Source organism: Amblyomma mixtum, chromosome 5 (genome assembly GCF_055824585.1).
Source record: "Amblyomma mixtum isolate Tamu chromosome 5, ASM5582458v1, whole genome shotgun sequence".
Lineage (NCBI taxonomy): Eukaryota > Metazoa > Arthropoda > Arachnida > Ixodida > Ixodidae > Amblyomma > Amblyomma mixtum.
The window spans coordinates 167,204,501-167,223,464 of NC_143016.1; the positions used below are offsets into that span (position 1 = coordinate 167,204,501).

At 47.7% G+C, this 18,964-nt stretch overlaps 3 protein-coding genes across 3 annotated transcripts in view; 1 reads left to right on the forward strand and 2 right to left on the reverse strand.

The window, feature by feature from the left end:
- The window catches only part of LOC149344523 (BTB/POZ domain-containing protein KCTD9-like), a 201,445-nt gene extending 190,917 nt beyond the window's left edge, over positions 1–10,528 (reverse strand). The window contains exon 1 of the mRNA XM_089546301.1: positions 10,347–10,528. Coding sequence (XP_089402427.1) covers positions 10,347–10,358 — 12 coding nt within the window. The 5' untranslated portion in view covers positions 10,359–10,528. The remainder of the gene's footprint in view (positions 1–10,346) is intronic.
- LOC149344527 (uncharacterized) lies at positions 5,077–6,338 on the forward strand. Its single transcript, XM_089542630.1, has one exon. It carries the CDS (start codon positions 5,163–5,165, stop codon positions 6,069–6,071), a length of 909 nt encoding a protein of 302 aa, XP_089398756.1. The 5' UTR covers positions 5,077–5,162; the 3' UTR covers positions 6,072–6,338.
- A 201-nt stretch (positions 10,529–10,729) lies between the features above and the next one.
- On the reverse strand, positions 10,730–18,423 carry LOC149344528 (heat shock protein 75 kDa, mitochondrial-like). Its single transcript, XM_089547259.1, has 3 exons — positions 18,349–18,423; positions 17,279–17,569; positions 10,730–12,840 (listed from the first exon to the last, which is right to left on the reverse strand). The coding sequence occupies exons 1-3, from the start codon at positions 18,421–18,423 to the stop codon at positions 12,238–12,240; spliced, it is 969 nt and encodes a 322-aa protein (XP_089403385.1). The 3' UTR covers positions 10,730–12,237.
- Positions 18,424–18,964: the final 541 nt, after the last annotated feature.

Sequence of the window (18,964 nt, forward strand, 5' to 3'; positions counted from 1 at the left end):
TCGCCGCTATGGCGCAGTGGTTTAGAGGCACGTGTTGCGTATGGAAGGTCGGCCGTTCGACTCTGCTCTCTGTACTGTAATTTTATTGTTTTTTTTAATTTCATTTTTTTTTCATTTTTTCCCTTTTAGGTCGCAAATCGTGATGCTTAGTGGCATATAACGCCGTTTAAGATTTTCAAAACATTTTCTGCATACTTTTATACAGATTATTCAGAGCGCTCGAATGTCAGTTTTGATTTTAAACTAAATATTACATGGTTAGTAACAATAGGTTGGTATAGACTTTTCAGCATTATTTAGGGATTTATTATCCCTTTTAGGTAAGCCGTTGTGACAATCTTCAGTCACCGTGATCAATTGACCGTGGTTTCAAGCCTTGTGGCTGTACAGGCTGCAGTTGGCGAATACGCGCACAAGACAGGGTTAACTGGAGAGACATGGAAGAGGCCTTTCCCTGCAGTGGGCATTGTCAGGCTGATGATGATCGATATACACAGATCTTCAACCTTTTTCTCGACAACAGAACATCATGTGTATTTGAAACGGTCATCAAACGAATGCTGCTTCTACTAATGAGTGGGGTACTATTTAGCAGGGCTACGTTCCGCAAGTTGAAGACACCTATACACAGAACACAAAAAAGAGTACAAGTTTTTGCCTGAACGTCAGTTGGGAGTAATTTGTACACAATTTGTACACAATGGCTGGCACAGAGGCCCGCTGGTACAGTGGGCCTCTGTGCCAGCCCTAACAATCAGAACTAGCTGCGACCGACAACCGGCGGTGCGAGTAGCCATCACGGCGGATCCAGACAGAGGGTGCAAACACCAGTCTTCTGCTCGAGGAGACAGAACAGCAGCAATCGATGCAGCGTACCACACGCACCCGGGGAGAAAACCACAAAATGGGCAGTGTGCACGCGAGGGGGAGAGGAACGCTGAGCTCGCCCAGCTAGCCTGGGAGATGCCAATGCGAAAGCTTTACCGGCCAAGTGGCCAGGTCGAGCGAGTTTCGCCGTGCATGACAGTTTGACCTTGAAGTGAAGGAGTGATACTAAGTGACTTGCCGCAGCTGCATAGACCGCCACCTCACCAGCTGTTCCCACGTGACTAATCATGTGATTCGCCGACCGCTTGAAAGGGAGACGGCGCCGCTTTCTCTGCTGCCTCACAATTCCTCGCTAGAGCCCAGCCAGTGAGCAGTGCTTCGGTTCAGCCGCTGTGTGATAGAAGGAAGGAGCGAGGACGCTGGTTCATCTGTGCCGAAGTTGTCTGCATGGTCCCAGTGGCGAAAGCGGTGTTGGACCATCCTGCTTTAAGGCTGGTTCACATGCAAGCGAATGAACGATTAAACGACGTGGCGCCGCGAAAATTTCCAACTTGTTAGAATCTCGCCACTACGACTATGTAAATTGGTTTTTCAGGAAAGGAAATGGCGCAGTATCTGTCTCACATATCTCAGCGGACACCTGAACTGTATCGTAAGGGAAGGGAGGAAGGTGGGAGTGAAAGGAGAGGTGCCGTAGTGGAGGTCTTCAGGATATTTTCGACCACCTGGGGATCTTTAACGTGCACTGACATCGCACAGCAGATGGGTGCCTTTTCGTTCCACCTCCATCGAAACACGGTCGCCGTGGTCGGGTTCGAACTCGGGTACTTTGGCTCGGTAGATGAGCGCCTTGACCACTGAGCCACCACAACGGGGGGCCGCGACGACTCAAAAACAGGTTTTTACGCCGCGGCGACAGGATTCACTAGGGTTCCCGCTTGGCTAACTGAGCTAAGCAGTAGCCATTTTTCTGTCTACCGGAGACGTATATGTGGTAACGTATAGCGATTTACTGGACAACTCGTGCGCACACGCAGCGACATGGGTGGGGGCAGCCAGCTGGCATCCGGTAAACCGGTATAAGTCTCCACTAATACGTCTTCGGTATGTTAAAAGACGTCTATTAACCGGGTGAATCGGTGACGGCAGCGGCTCCGTAGACGAAGGCGTGATGCGTACACTATATATTCCCACCAAAAGACGTCTCGGAATAGAAAAAGAAGTAATTTTTAAGGAAACGTACACTGCAGTAACTATCCCGATGGGTACCTAAACACTGCTGTGAGGGAAGGAAGGTACGTGAAAGAAAATAGAGAAATAGTTGCCATAGTCGAGGGCTACAAATAATTTCGACCACCTGGGGACGCCACCCCCTTTCTTAGCCTATCCTTTAATTCCATCCCACGTGCGCAGCGCCTTTGCGGTTATCCCTGTTGAGGAGAGTTACAGCAGTGCGTCACCACGCTTTCACTATCCCCACACATCGCGGAGCACATGCGTTTTACGCTTCGCCTCTATCGAAACATGGCGGCCTGGATTGAATGCAAGTCCTCAGATTCAGTAGCCGAGTGCCTCAAGCACTCAGCCACCGCGGCAGGCTCAAGCCACCCGTAGGAATCTCTCCAGTTCCAAGAAAAGGAGAAATGGAGAGGCTTCAACATCAGCACCCACAAAAGGTAGTGGGTGCGGCGTGTGTGCCTTTTTCCCGCAAATCTCTCGGACAGCACACGCATAACGTAGCATGACAATTACATTGCGGCTGTTACTAAGGGAAAGGGGTACATGTGTATCCCCAAACTTTTCAAGCATCCTAAGGCAAACATAGTGCATTATGATGTTTGTAAACAAGGAAACGCAAACAGCTATGACGACTTTGCTAACATCGCTCGATACACTGTTCGATACACTTCGATACACTGAAACTTCTAAAATTAAGGTACCTTTGCAGGAAGCACCCACTAGATGTCTCTTTACACTATGCAACTTAGAATGTATGTACAGATATCTTTAGCTGTTCATAACATAATTAATGAACTGAACAAACAGTCCTGGAGGAACACATCATCACCAGCAACCTATAAATATGTCCACTGTAACTATGCCCGCAGGTAGTGACCGCTCATCCGGATCATGAGAGGGAAATAACTAGAAGAATAAGAATGGGGTGGAGCGCATATGGCAGGTTCTCTCAGATCATGAATGGTAGCTTACCAATATCCCTCAAGAGGAAAGTATACAACAGCTGTATCTTACCGGTACTCACCTATGGGGCAGAAAGGTGGAGGCTAACGAAAAGAGTTCAGCTTAAGTTAAAGATCAACGCAGCGAGCTAAGGAAAGAAAAATGATAGGCGTAACATTGAGAGATCGGAAGCGGGCGGAGTGGGTGAGAGAACAAACGCGGGTTAATGACATCTTAGTTGAAATCAAGAGGAAGAAATGGGCTTGGGCAGGGCATGTACTGCGAAGGCAAAATAACCGCTGGTCCTTAAGGGTAACGGAGTGGATTCCAAGAGAAGGCAAGCGTAGCAGGGGGCGGCAGAAAGTTAGGTGGGCGGATGAGATTAAGAAATTTGCAGAAATACGGTGGCCACAACTTGCGAAAGACAGGGTTAATTGGAGAGACATGGGAGAGGCCATTGCCCTGCAGTGGGCATAAGGCTGATGATGATGATGATGAACAGAGATCTGTTTTTGTGACCTCCCGTTAACCCCGACCAAAAGGTATAGCTCATCCCAAAGAACACTCCTGTAGAGTTTGTCTTGTAACAGGAATTGACATATCCATTTTAAACCTGGGTTCATGTCTGGTAAAGCATCCTGTGTTAGGACAGACACATTCCATTCTATTCTCACACTGTTTTTCTACATATTGATGCTCACCATTGTATGGCCACTTCCTAGCCAAGGCAAGAATGTTGTGAGATGCTAACTTACGTGGGCAATTCCACAAATATCAATTTCAAAAATGGACATGCCTGCAGAGCCAAGGCAACATACTATATTTATACTCTGAACTGGTTACGGTCAAGTGGAGGACTTACAGTGTCATGAACTACAGTAGGATACAACTAAAAAAAACAGCAGTTGCTAACACTGGGCCGCGGTCGGCGGCGTTTTGTATTACTCCGCTGGCCAATCGCAACAGGTAACGGAATCAGGTTTTTAATGTTTGACTTTATCAAACAATCCACATATCAAAATTCAAAAGCTCATAATTTTTTTCGTGTGATAAGCTTTTTGTTTATTTAACCAGAAACGTTTAAGCAGCGGACTATTTTTTGTCGTGGAGGAATTCTGTGTGGTGGTTCTGAATGTGGGCGGAGCTTCACTGCAGGCTTAAGTTGTATCCGACTATATATTACATTTAGCACCATGGCCACCTTCTAAGAGGTGAAATAAATTCGAAAAGAAAACACAGCCCTAAAAGTGCTTGAAAAGAAAGCATAAATTATTGTTGCAGTTCACCAAAAAATGGCAAACACAAGGAGAACGGACAGGACAGGAGAGCTGTCAGTTTTCTTGTTTTTCTGTGTGCCGTTTCTTGACGGATTGTTACCAACAAGCCCAACTTTCCGCTTTACTCGACTCGATTGTTGCAGTTACGGTACTGTTACGCAAAATTTTTCACGTCTTATCTTCTTGTGTGCTGGGAGACAAAACCACATACCACTTCAGTTTACAATCTTCTTTGTTTTTAATTATGCGCAATACTAATTACACCAGCCCTCTTGCAACGACGCCGCAGAGGATACGGTCATGAACATGCCCTTTGCAATGCAGGCTATCCTGTGGAGCATAACGCTCGTCTTCAACGCCAGCGACAGCGATTTCCCGGCTGATCACAGCAACGGATCTGCTTGGAACCTACGAGCAAAGAATTATCCTGCAGCTGAGGCCACTTCCCGCCCGCCATTTGCAGCACTCTACCAACTACCTGTCTGGCAACCTAACCCCGCTATCTGCGCGGGAGGCGTTACTCGACTACTAGAAAAGCCACCGACACCTTGGAATCAGTTGGGGCACGACGCCGCAGAGGATACGGTCATGAACATGCCCTTTGCAATGCAGGCTATCCTGTGGAGCATAACGCTCGTCTTCAACGCCAGCGACAGCGATTTCCCGGCTGATCACAGCAACGGATCTGCTTGGAACCTACGAGCAAAGAATTATCCTGCAGCTGAGGCCACTTCCCGCCCGCCATTTGCAGCACTCTACCAACTACCTGTCTGGCAACCTAACCCCGCTATCTGCGCGGGAGGCGTTACTCGACTACTAGAAAAGCCACCGACACCTTGGAATCAGTTGGGGCACGACGCCGCAGAGGATACGGTCATGAACATGCCCTTTGCAATGCAGGTCAGTTACTTTCCGCACGCTGCTTGCGTTCGCACTAGTGATCCGTTCTTTCTCGCGGTGTCGTGCCCCCCAGACACGAGTGATTTTTGCCGTCGTCTATTATTTTATGTATGTTGGACCTCGCTCAATGCGTATTCTGTGTACTTACGGCTTGTCGTGTCTGGTGATGTGGAACTCAATCCCGGACCCGACGAAAATGGCGCAGGTGTCTCACTTGAAACAATTGCTGAGGCAATAGCCCGATTAGAAGTCGCACAAAATTCCGTACTCTCAGAACTTACACTTATCCGTTCAGCTCAGACAAACATCGAGAACATTGTGAGCAGCCTTTCTTTGCGGGTAGACGCATTGGAAAAAGCAGAAAATCAGAAGTCAAGCAATGTAGACTCAGATTGTGTGCAAAAACTAACAGCGCAAGTTAAACGGCTTAACGACAAATGCGATGACGCGGAAAACCGTCTTCGCCGATCAAACCTGCTGTTCTTTGGAATTCCTGATGCCAGTGACGAAGCATGGACACAGTCTGAGTCGCATGTAATCTCTGTCTGCTCAAAGGAACTAGACATAACCATCAGTGAGAATGCGATTGAACGCGCTCACAGACTTGGCCGTTTCAAACCCGGAAAGAACCGGCCCATTATTGCCGCATTTGCTAACTTTAAAGATAAGACAAATATTTTGTCCGCTACCCCAAAGCTAAAAAATTCAGCCTACTCAATTCGAGAAGACTACTCAGCACGTGTCCGATTAGCCCGTCAAAAACTGTACAATTTTGCTCAGGAGCGTGGTGGAAAGTACAAGATCCGCTTCGATAAACTTCTCATGGACGAAAAGCAGTTTTTCTACGATGCCGAGTCTGATTCCGTTTTAGAGACCAAGTCATAGCGGTTATCGCCGGCGGCTACGCCTGCGCTTTCCCCTCGTCCTCCCTATTCAACAGGTCGGAATAGAAAACCTGCTTATAAGCCCATGGCAGTTATGCTCGCAAACATCCGTAGTTATTTATCGAAAAGAGAAGGCATTGAATCCCTCCTGCATGATAACAACACCGACATCGCCATTTTTACTGAATCATGGCTAAGTTCCGACATCGAAAACCGCGAGCTACTTCATGATGACAAAGTGTTCACCATTCATAGGCTTGACAGGGAGGGGCGCAGGGGAGGCGGAGTGCTTGTTTTCATAAAATCTAGTATACCCTCATTTCCCGTCAAACTTAATTGCAGCCACGAAATAATGTGTGTACGAATATCCCTACCGGCAATTACAGTCATTATTACTGCTTGCTACCGCGCGCCTGATTGTGACCGCTCTTTTGTTGACGAGCTTAACAGTGTCCTTTTGAACTTGCACTCCCTCTTTCCAAACGCTGAACACGTGGTTTGTGGGGATTTCAATTTCCCAGACATTGAATGGAATCAACTGCATGCACCTTCTCATCAGTCGAACGAATTTCTTGATATGACTCTCTCATTCAACCTTACCCAAACAGTTAAAACAGCAACCCGTGGCAAAAACATTCTTGACCTTATCTTTGCATCAGATCCCGAACTCATCCAGTCATTGTCATGTGTTGATTTCCTGAGTGATCATAAAATGTTGCTTTTCGATCTCTCGATTTCTATTCCCGTCAGTGAACCTTCCATAAAATACATCCGCAGTTACAAGAAAGCCGATTTCGCTAAGATCAACACCGAGCTGAGCCAGTTCTTATCGCACTTCCGATTATCTTCATGTAGTCGAACAGTGGATGAGAACTGGCTACTTTATAAAAACAAACTATTATCACTCGTTGACACGTACGTTCCCCTCATTCGTATACGTGGTGATGCTCGAAGACCGTGGTACACTAGCACGCTAAGAAGACTATCACAACGAAAAAAACGCCTTTACCGTGACGCCAAAAGTTCGAATTTTCCTTCAAAATGGAAAAAATACTTTACATGTCTTCACCAATATACAGGTTTGTTACGGAGCACTAAAAAAAAATTCTTCCACCAGGACCTGATGAATATTATTCACACAAACCCGAAGAAGTTTTGGACCTTACTGACACCAAGCACCAGTCGTTCACAAAGCATCACCTTGGTCAACCAAGATGGATCATCTGTTCCCATTGAACACCGTTCAGACGTCATGAATTCATATTTTTCATCAGTTTTCACCCACGAACCTCCTTTGAACGTACCATCATTTCCAGATTCAAACTTTTCTCAGATTCCCCCAGTTTGCATCACAGCAGATGGTATTACAAAATTAATTGAAAATCTTAAAACATCGAGCGCACCTGGGCCTGATGGGATACCCGCGAAATTACTTAAAAGTACTAAGGACATTTCCAGTCAATTTCTGAAAGTAATCTTTGAACAGTCTATATCAACGGGTGAACTACCTAAAGATTGGAAAATAAGTAAAGTTGTGCCGGTGTTTAAGGCTGGTAACCGATCAGACCCACCCAATTATCGCCCCATTTCCTTGACATGCATTGCCTGTAAACTTCTCGAACACATAATATACTCACAAGTCGCATCGCATCTCGATCATAACTCTTTCTTTTTCACTAAACAGCATGGTTTCCGCTCCGGTCTCTCCTGCGAAACTCAGCTTTTCGAATTGACTACTGATCTTCACTTAAATCTAGACTCTTCATTCCAAACTGACATCATTTTTTTAGACTTTTCTAAGGCTTTCGATCGCGTACCCCACCATCGTCTCATGTCTAAACTTCCCGGTCTGTCCATTGACCCTCTAATTGTAGCATGGATACACTGTTTTCTAATAGATCGTTCTCAGTACACGGTAATAGACAATCATTGTTCAGGTCCTACTAAAGTGCTGTCTGGTGTACCACAAGGGTCGGTCCTTGGCCCTCTTCTCTTTCTCATCTTCATTAATGATCTTCCCTCTGGTATTTCTTCCACAATTCGCCTCTTTGCAGATGATTGCATTCTTTATCGCCGCATTGCTGCTAACAGGGACCAATTATTACTCCAGAACGACTTGAACATAATTGAACGATGGTGCTCTGAGTGGCTTATGTCGCTAAACATCTCAAAATGCCAATACATGCAAGTGTCTCGCAAACATTCCAACCTCACTTACGCTTATTCATTGCTTTCAAACACATTAACAAACGTGCAATCCTACCGATACCTCGGAGTCACCATTTCCAGCAATTTAACCTGGTCCAATCACATCCTGAAATTAGCAGCCAATTCATCCAAATCACTCGGCTTCATCAGACGATCGTTATACTTGGCTCCTCCTTCTGTCCGTAAATTAGCATATGAAACCTTCATCCGTAGTAAACTTGAATATGCATCTTCTATATGGAACCCTCATCAGGCGTACTTAATTAACACCCTAGAAGCTATTCAGAACCGCGCAGCACGTTACATTACCTCAAATTATGACAGATACTGCAGCATCACCAGGATTAAATCAACACTCAACCTTCTACCACTTGAGAACCGTCGAAAAATCTCACGACTTTGCTTTTTTCACAAATTGTATTACAACTTTCCTTACCTCCGCGACTCATTACTCCTACCTCCCATCAGGACATCGCGTCGCCTCTTCAATTCTCTGAGTGTTCAGCGTTTACATGGTTCTACAATCGCCTTCAATAAATCATTTCTACCTACAGCAATAGAAAATTGGAACCAGTTACCAGACCACATTGTAAACAAGCGTGACGCTAGTAAATTTAGAGACGCACTAATCGAACATTACAGCAAATGAAAAAACAACCGCATGCTTTGATTTTTACCATTTACTTTTCTTGTTACTATTCCTTCCTTTAGCCTATCCGCCACCATGTATTGATTAGAACTGCATTTTAACATTTCCTAGTGTACTCCAGTTCTTTTTTTTTATTCTTCTTGCATTGCATTGTGTTGTATTTTACTGTATTAACATTGTTATTCTCTTTACTTTGTATTTCAACTGTTCCCCCCCCCTTATGTAATGCCCGAAAAGGGCCTTTAAGGGTACAATAAATGAATGAATGAATGAATGATGAGTGAACACTTATGTTACACTGGCCAGCCGTGAGTGCCACATTTCATCACCACTAAAACAAGTTTACTCCAGCTCATAGTCTTTCCAGCAGGGCTCTGAGAAGGTCGTTGAGCTCTGAAGTGACCTTCCGGGGATCGTCCACAAGGCCTGCAGTGACCATGGCATTTCCGAAAATCTGCCGAGCAAGTTTCTTGGCGAGCTCGGGTTCGGACAAGCGAAGCCCAGCCAGCTTTGCAATGATGGGATGGTCAGGGTTGATTTCCAGTGTGGGCTCAAGCAGCCGATACCGTTCTTCCGAGAAGCTCTGGAGCGATGTCTTCAATAAATGCCGGGCAACCGCCATCTCCTCAACAGACACCAGGCACGGGTGCTTCTGCAGTCGCCGAGTCACTTTGACCTGCACCAGCCCAGATATGCACTGCACCACGGCTGGCTGCAACTAGAAATCTACAAAGGCGGAATACCGACAAAGAAAATCTCGAAGACTTTTACAGTGTAGAAGCTGTATTGGCCTTGTTCCCCTGGTTTCATGTTGTCGTCATCCTCTCCACAAGCCCGATTCCCTCGAGCATAGGAATGCACCAGTGTAGACTTGGAGCAAAAGGGTATAGACAACTACTAAATACATGAGTTATAGGGTACTGAAGCTGCCATTTCAGAAACAGGAATACACATTTTTCTTCTCGTTTCTGAAGCGACAACTTAAAAACTCTATAACTCAAGTTCTATGGTAGACAGGATGATAATTTTACCCTTACTGCATTCCTTGGCATCAAGAGAACCCAATAGCATACATTTCAACGAGTTTCCCGCAGCAAATTTTCTTCAAAACTCTTTGCAAAATACTTGCATAAAAACTGCATAAGTGCTCAAGGAATTGTTTAACATGAAATTAAATGACATGTCTAGAATCAGTGCACAAAAATACATGTGCCCAGAAAACTTCTAAACTGTGACTTCATTAATAAAATATTTTTTTTTCAAGACCAGACTTTCCCTTAAAGGGACGCCGGCTATGTTGTCAACTGTAGTCTCCGTGGAGTGGCAGGCAATCACAAATGCGACTACGGCAACAGCAGTGAACATCATGGCGAACGTGTGCCACCGCTGCATAGAGACGGGGCTCATCTCCCAACCCACCTTGTGCACCATGGGTCCGAGCTCTGCCTTTAGCCACTCGGCCAGTCCGCGCACCTCCTCGGGCTCCTCGTGGGTGTCACAAAATTCGGCGCATTTTAGGAACAAACAAAGAAAAACCGCCGCGCGCACGGCGTCTCGCCGGCGCGAACCCGACGGGGGAAAGGGAAAGCCCCGCCGAGCGCGTGCCTAGAGATGTAAAATTTCAAGAAATTTTGAATGGGTTGAAAAAAACCGTTCTTTTCAGGGTTTTTTTCATGAAAAATTGGAAATTTTGCAAAACCTGACAAAAGCAAATTTATTTGCAACAGCACAACGATCAACAATAATGCTCCGAAGTTCAGTCGAATATGCAGTTATAGATGTCATATTGTGAAACGAACTTCTTGTTCTATTGCACCGAGGAGAGAAATAATGGTTTGCACTTCAGGCGAATATGGAGATATAAATATCATATTTGTGGAACGAACTGCTTGTTCTACTGCGCCGAGAAAGAGAACATGAAAACTGATCTATAAGTCACTCCATATTGGACTCAGAATCACTGTCGCTCGATGCGGCACTACGCGCAGCAGCATGGATTGTGTCCACAGCTAGGTTCGACTGCACATCGACAAGCTTTCGAACGCGTTCCACTGAAAGCATGTTGCGAATTCTTGAATGGACGTTTCTGAAACGTGACCAGTATCAGCAGCAGTCGGCAAGCCAGACGAGTTAGCTACTGGTTGGTGCAAAGGCCTTGCCACCAGGTAGATGGGGCCACGTGCTTTGCTGAGGACCACTGTCCTGGACCAAATTCCTGTGGATGTCCTGTACTCTGCTACGTTGGAAATCAAGAAGCTAGGCTTGTATTTGTCTAAAACCGCTTACGTGCACAGCAGCCTTTATGCAGTGTGTGTCGCGCTGTAGAATTTGCAGCCATTTTGTTCTACTTTAGCCGTGAGTTCAAGTATTAGTGTATTTTTCAGTCAAGCCTGGATCTTATATGTGACCTGGACTTCAACCTGTGCACTCGCAGCACGAACGTTTTAAGAGCACTACCTGGCACCGGTGATGACGACTGCTCTCCAGTCGTTCAACGATGCGCGCTGTAATGGTTTTCCAAGCAAAAACAAAAACCTAAACTAAAAGCAAGTAATCGTAAAACCTTGAAATTGCATTGTGAAATTTTGGATGTTTCTTTCCATTTTTTCTCGTCTGAAAAAAACGAAAAAAACCGGTTTTTTTCCAAAATTGCAGTGTTTTTTTCAGGCCTTCACATCTCTACGCGTGCCTCTCTCTCCACCGCCTCGGCGCGCGCCGAGGCAATGAGTCATCCCCGCCGATTATTCTGGAACAGACGAGTCGGTTCTACGGCTGACGGGGGGAAAGGGCGTAGCCTTGCGTGCACTAAGACACGTCCCCCTCGCCCATCGGCGTCGGCGCCACTCCAGAACACGCTCGAAACTTCGAGATGCGACCCCCGACCTCTGACCAATGGGGACGCGCGGCCGGTGAGAAGAGGAAAGGGAGACAGCACTGCCAATGCTGCGTGTATGTGCGCGCCTACTCGGGCGCGAACAACAAACAGACGGGAGAGCGAGCCTATAAAGAAGGACGTTGACCGCTAACAGTCAGTCCGGACCGCCGTTTAAGCTTCGTCGAAGCGCGCCCGTTCGACTCCCGGGAAAAACACCACTGGGCCAGCCACGGACCAACGAGGCAACGTTCGCCAGTTTGCGGGACGGCATCGTCGAGGAACTCTGGTCGTCGGACTGCCGCAGTGCCCGGTGAACAAATTGTGTTTGGTTTGTTTACCTCTCTCTCTTGTGTTAGTGCACTTTAGGTGCAATATTGCCATTGGATTGTATTCTCTCTCGAATTTAACTTTGCACGAGTTGCATTGTTTTGATAATCACTTTGTATATGTTTGTACTAGTGATTGTGAAATCCTCTGTATCGTCTCTTTGCTATATAAACCTTGTTTTGTTTTGTGAACCTTTGGCTCCGACCCATTCTCTGGCTTGCGACCAGCGAAAGCTGGGCACCGAACGCCCAAAAACCTCTTGTCACTTGGTAGCTGGTCTCCGCTGAGCTTGCCACGCTGAGTCGAGGGCATCTCCTTTGAGTCCGAGACTGCTACCCCCACACGCTCTAAGGGTGTCTGGGAGCTTCCCACGTAAAAGTGCGCGAAGTCTGGGTGACAGTGGGCCTCCTCGGCGTCCCGGCGCATCTCCTCCTCGACGGAGGTGATGTTCGTGCGGCCGAACTGCCGCAGCTGTGCCAGCACCAGCTCGTCGTACGGCTCCAGGCAGAAGAGCACCTCCACGTCCCGCGAGCGCACTGCCTCAAAGTAGGGGGAGGCCTCGGCCAGCTGGCGGCTGGGTGCGGCCAGGTAGTAGATGTCCCGCTGGCCCTCCTTCATACGGCCACAGTACTCGGTCAGGGTCACAGTGCTGCCCACCGGCTGCTGGGACGACTCGAAGCGCAGCAGCTGCGCAATCTCCTCCTTCTCGGCCTGCAACCAGATAGTGCACCCCTGAGAAGACTGCACTGGCGGACGCTTGTTGTACACTGTGTTAGACTGTGCCACTAATCATCACTCACCGTCATCAGTGTTACGATGCATCATCAGAGAAGCTAGGGACTGTGCTGTATCATGCATCATGACGAGTGCACATGCATTCTCTCAAAGTCGACATGATCAGCAATTTGGTCTCCTCACCAGGCTTACTTAATTAACCCCATTGAATCGATGCATGCTTTATTACTTGAGATTATGATTATGTCTTCCTGTATAAATTGTTTCATTTTCCCTTTCGTGACTTTAATTCTATTTATGCTTTCTTTGTCTGGATGTTTTTTTTTATTGATTCCCTTCTTTTCTTTTCTCCCCACCAATATGAGTCATGTTGAATACTACTACTACTCCCCCCTTACCCCTTTAAGGCTCAAATAAATGATGATGATGTGTGACTGAGCAGGGACACACACAATATATGTCCTTGGACTTGGCCCCAAGGGCAAGTTGATGGTGCTACACACTTCACGAAAAGACAAAACAAGACCAACACAATCGTGAAAGAGTCTCAACTGGTTTTCTACTGATCGCTGTGCACTTATGCACTTGAGTCCTTGTGCAATATGTTAGGTAACTTTTGCCAAGAGTTTGAAAGAAATTGTGCTGCAGGGAACTTGTTACATTGCATGCCATTGGTTTCTCTTGACATCAAGCTATGCAGTAAGGGTTAAATTATCATCTTGCCTGTTATAGAAAGCAAGTTATAGGATTTTGAAATCATCAGTTTTCCGGTTTTAACTCAACTTCTATGATAGGCAGCCATGGGCGTCCGGAGGGGGGGGCAAGGGGGGGCGGCTGCACCCCCCTGGAAAATCACTCACTCGAACCGTGAGTGATTGCCGCACGCCAGGGGCGGTGGTGCGCTCAGCCAAAAGGGTAAAAGCAGCCCCGCTTCGACGCTTGGTCACATCTGCGAAATGCCGCGTCCGGGCGCGCGTCGTTCCGCCGTTTTCAAACCACGCCACCGCCAGCTCTGCTGAAGGACGACCTGTTGCAGACATGCAGCGGCACCGGCGAGCATGTGTTTCGAGCCGTCTTGAGATGGGTGTCTGTTTCTTTGATCTCTAGAGAGCGACACGGAGGCAGACAGGGCACAGGTGGTGGTGGTGGTAGTGGTTTATTTTAAAAAAAAATAAAAAAAAGGAAGCAAAAGAGTGTTGCCGGCTGCGGCAATTGCTATCTAATACGAGGGGCGTTCAATAAAGATTTCCCCTGACTCACTTCCTGCGGACGAAAAGCAACGAAACTTTGCAGATTTATTCGTCCTCCTCTACATAGGTGCCCCCCAAGGACACAAATTTTTTTCGTCTTTTTATGCTACTGTAAACACCTCGCTTGTAGACGTCGACTGGTTACTCCAAAAGCCACGTTGTGACTTCAGAAATCAGAGTCTCATCATCTGGAAAATGTTTGCCCTTCAAATATGACTTCACTGCTGGAAAGAGGTGGAAGTACGATGGTACGAGGTCGGGTGAATAAGGCGGATGTGGTAGAACTTGAAAGCCGCAGCAGCGTGCTTCCATCTGGGCAACATGTGAGTTCTGAACTGGGGAGTTGTCTTGCAGAAGGCGGACACCTTTGGTGAGCATGCGACGTCTCTTGCTTTTGATGACCTCCCGCAATTTCCGCAGCAGTGAAGCATAGTATGCCCCAGTTATCATGGCACCCTTTGCTAGGAAATTCATCAAGACTACTCCGTGCTGGTCCCAAAAGACTCTGAGCATGACCTTGCCCGTCGATGGCTGGACGTGTGCCTTCTTTGGAGGCGGTGAGTCCAAGTGCTTCCATTGCATTGACTAGACTTCAGTCTCCGGATCATAGTGATGGACCAAGCTTTCATCCTGTGCAATCAGTCTGTTGAAAAAGTCTGCCTGGTTTCCATGGCATATGGTCAAAAGAGCCTGGGAGCTTTCGACTCGTTCCTGCTTTTGGAAAGGCGTGAGCAGCCGGGGAACCCAGTGAGCCGATACCTTACGCAGATGAAGTTGGTCCTAAATTATTTTTTCCATGGACCCCACACTAATCTTGACATTTTCTGCAAGGTATCCAACGGTTACGGGGCGATTTTTTAAAATGGCGGCCTCCACTTGCTGGATGGTGTGCTCATCGATAGCGGAGTGGGGTCATGCTGCAATCGGAGCCGTTTCCACCAAAATCCTACCACATTTGAATTGACAATGCCAGTTATTCATTACATCTTATGATGGGGAATCCTGCCCATAAACTTCTTTTATCTCATCGAACGTCTCCCTTGGAGTGCGGCCTTTCAAGTACAGGAACTTGATGACTGCTCTGTATTCCACTGCATTCATTATCACACCTCACACCACTTCAGCACCTATAAAAGAAAGACCGTTATTACTTGAGAGTCGCACATTGGCACGTGACCTAAAGTGACTTGAGTTATTACGTATGCGCAGTTTCAGCATCCTGCAATAAATAGAAGTGAGTCAGGGGAAATCTTTATTGAACACCCCTCGTATCTTAAGCACCCGAGCTGCAGCCGGCGGAAACGACAGGGAAAGGGAGAGGATAGTAAGGAGAAGTATAGAGGAGAGCGACAGCAAGAAAGGACAGGGGAGAGCTTTGTACACTATTTACAAAATACAAAAGTAATCAAGTTCGCGCCGCTCGCGCGCTAAGAGGGCACAGGTCGCTCGCTAGAATCAGGATACGTTCGTACGCCGGCCACCGATGAATTCTTGAGGGGGGAAGGACAAATCAGCCGTGTCCACCCCCGCTTTGTCGGGCTGCTCAGGGGCAAGCGGGCGACGAGTTGGCGCCGCCGCCGCTCGCTGTCTCCTCCGATCCACGGGAGAGCTCAGTGCGGTAGAAGCGCCGCTTTCAGAACCTTCGGCAAAGGGGATTAGCTGCTTTTGTTCACGGCGACGCAGTCTCCAGAGGCGCCCCCACACCAGCGTTCCTTGCGTCTTCTCCGAAAACCAGCGCCTTTGGTCAACGCAGCCCGATGGCGCCTGCCTGGCTCGCCTGTCACCTCTGGCTGGGCCTCAAATCACAACAGCGCCCATGTACTGTGCGTGTCAGTGCATGGTAAAGAGACCCAGGTGGTCGACATTATCCGAAACTCTGTACTACTCCGTCCCTTATAGCCTGAGTCGTTTTGGGGCTCTGAACCCCATAAAAGCACAAAAACAAATTTTCCGACCGAATTAGTTGCGGGTGTCCCTTCCCCTCGGAAGTCGCGCGGCGTTCCTTACACCCCAAAAGTGCGCATTCGTGGATATTGTGGCAAGTAAGCCCTTGCACATGTGCGCGCCTCTGTGTTTGTGCTTCGGTGTTTTTAGTGGCGGGTTGTCAACGAAGGTGAGAACAACCAAGACAGCGGACGAGAAAACGACGAGCGGCGAGCAGTGTGTGTGCGGTTGCTCGACTGTGCGGATGCGCGAGCAAGATGGAGCGAGGTGTATGAAGCTGCGAGCGTGCATTTATCTTGTAAATAAGTTTTCGTTGTATATAGTCATCTTTTGTTTTCAACGTACTCGTTCAACCATTTTTCCAATCAATATATATGATGACTGTGCACTGAGAGCGTGTAATGAAGCACAGAAATGAATTTATCACCCGTGTAACTACGCAATTCGCCCAGAAAAATCCGAGGCGCCTACAGTTGCTGTTCAAGGAAGACTGACTGAGTGACTGTAGTTGCGTGTTTGTGAACATATTGCGCTGTGTGCTGGTCATCAATTCGGGTGAGTCGAGAACCCGTATGCAGTAAGACTGAGCACTTCGAGTATTGATAGTATCTTTTTGCATTTTTATTAATTTTAATTGTTTCTTTGTTGATAAACTCCAATGTATCTCTACAATCCGCGCTTTAATTTGCTGCTTGTAATTTTCTTTCATGTGTGTATTTTACTTATTTTTTATTTATATATAAATAAATAAATTTACTCCGCAAATAGTGCCTTTTCGCTACGAATATACCCCCCCCCCCCCTCCGGCGCCAACAACCAATGGGCCCCCCCCTGAAAAAAATTCTGCGGACGCCCTTGTAGGCAGCATAATAATTTTGCCCTTATTGCAGAGTTTGATGTCAAGACAAGACAATGGCATGCATCCTAACAAGTTTCCTGCAGCAAAATTTATTGAAAGCTCTTGGCAAAAAGTTACATAACATATTAGTTTATAAGTGCACAAGAGCTTGTTTCATATAAAATTTGCACATTTGGAATCAGCATGCAAAAACACAAGTTCCTTGAAGAATGCACTATTTTGACTTCATTAACAAAAATTTCTTTTCTAAGACCAGCCTTAAATAAAAAAAAACCACTGGCTGCCCATACAGACTGTGTGCACTGGGTAGGCTGACCAGTGCTGCCATCCTGTGGCAGTAGCGCCCATGAGGAGAGCTTACCTGCTCGTGAGCGGCCAAGATGCCTTCCTTGAGGAAGACGCCGTAGTCCCGGTAGAAGCGGCCGTAGCTCTCGGGCTCCCGCTCTGCACTGCGGGCCAGGTGGCGGATGAGCCGGCTCACAATGACCGTGCCGATCTTGCGGATGAGGGCGCTGTCCTGCAGCAGCTCCCGGCTCAGGTTGAGCGGGATGTCCTCACTCTCCACCACACCCCTGACAAAGCGCAGCCACTTGGGCAGGATCTCCGCCCGAGGCTTGATCAGCACCTGAACACACAGCAGCAGGCGAGTGCACTGTTAGGAGTGTGTGGCGAAACGGTGGGGCTAAAAATTAACATGCAGAAAACCAAAGCAATGTTCAACAGCCTAACAAGGGAACAGCAGTTCGCAATTGGTAGCGAGGGGCTGGAAGTAGTAAGGGAATACGTCTATTTAGCGCAGGTAGTGACCACAGATCCGGATCATGAGAGGGAAATAACTAGAAGAATAAAAACACCATGGATGGCAGTTTACCAATATCCCTCAAGAGAAAAGTATGCGACAGTTCTACCTTACCGGTACTCGCCTATATGGAGCAGAAACATGGAGGCTAACAAGGAGGGTTCAGCGTAAGTTCGGGACAACGCAGCAAGCTATGGAAAGGAAAATGATAGGAGTAACGTTAAGAGATTGGAAGCGGGCGGAGTGGGTGAGGGTGTGGGAGGGAGTGGGTGAGGAAACAAACGCGAGTTAATGACACCCTAGTTGAAATCAAGAGGAAGAAGTGGGCTTTGGCAGGGCATGCAATGCGAAGGCAAGATAACCGCTGGTCCTTAAGGGTAACGGAGTGGATTCCAGGAGAAGGCAGGAGTAGCAGGGGGCGGCAGAAAGTTAGGTGGGCGGATGAGGTAACGAAATTTGTGGAAACACGGTGGCTGCAACTGGCTAAGGACAGGGTTGATTGGAGAGACATGGGAGAGGCGTTCACCCTGCAGTGGGCGTAATCTGGCTGATGATGATGGCAGCAAAGATGTCTGCTGCAACACACGGTTGCAGGCAGTGCGGTAGGAGGGCGCTAGTGTAAGTTGCAACACATCCGAGGAGCAGGATGGCGTGGGGAAGAACGGACAGGATGGAAGAGCAGTCAGATTGAGGCCTAGGAACCACATGTGATGAAGTTGTCTAAATGCTTGTTAGGGTCACTGAATTTTGTTGTTACGGCACGGATGCATGTGCGAAAAGCGAGCGCAATTCTCCGCGGCGCAAAGTTGCGAATGGCGTCGCAGCGTCCAAGCGCAGCTCACCGCCTGTGTCCAACCTGCTAGATGTCAACAACGGGCCGCCCGCGGCAAACGCAATGACGGGAAGCAGGAGCCAACGCGAGCGCGGAGAGCGGCAGCGTCATCATGACGTAGGGCGCGCTCCTTTGAGCCGGGCCGGCCTGCCCACGGCCGGTCTCAACGCACTCGCTCGCGCGCGTAGAGACTGGCCGTGGCCTGCCAGCCTTGATGCCGGCCGCCGGCGTCTGAAAACGCAATAGTATTGTTTGTTCAAGTTCATAGCAAGCCCTGGGGGTAGAGGTGACGACTGCGATACAAGCAAATTTCATCCAATAGCTGCTTTGATGCTGCTCCTGCCTGATGCGGTTTGCCTGCTGTCTGCTAGCTCTGTTGCTGAAGGCGTCACGAAAATCTAATGTATCTTTTATTA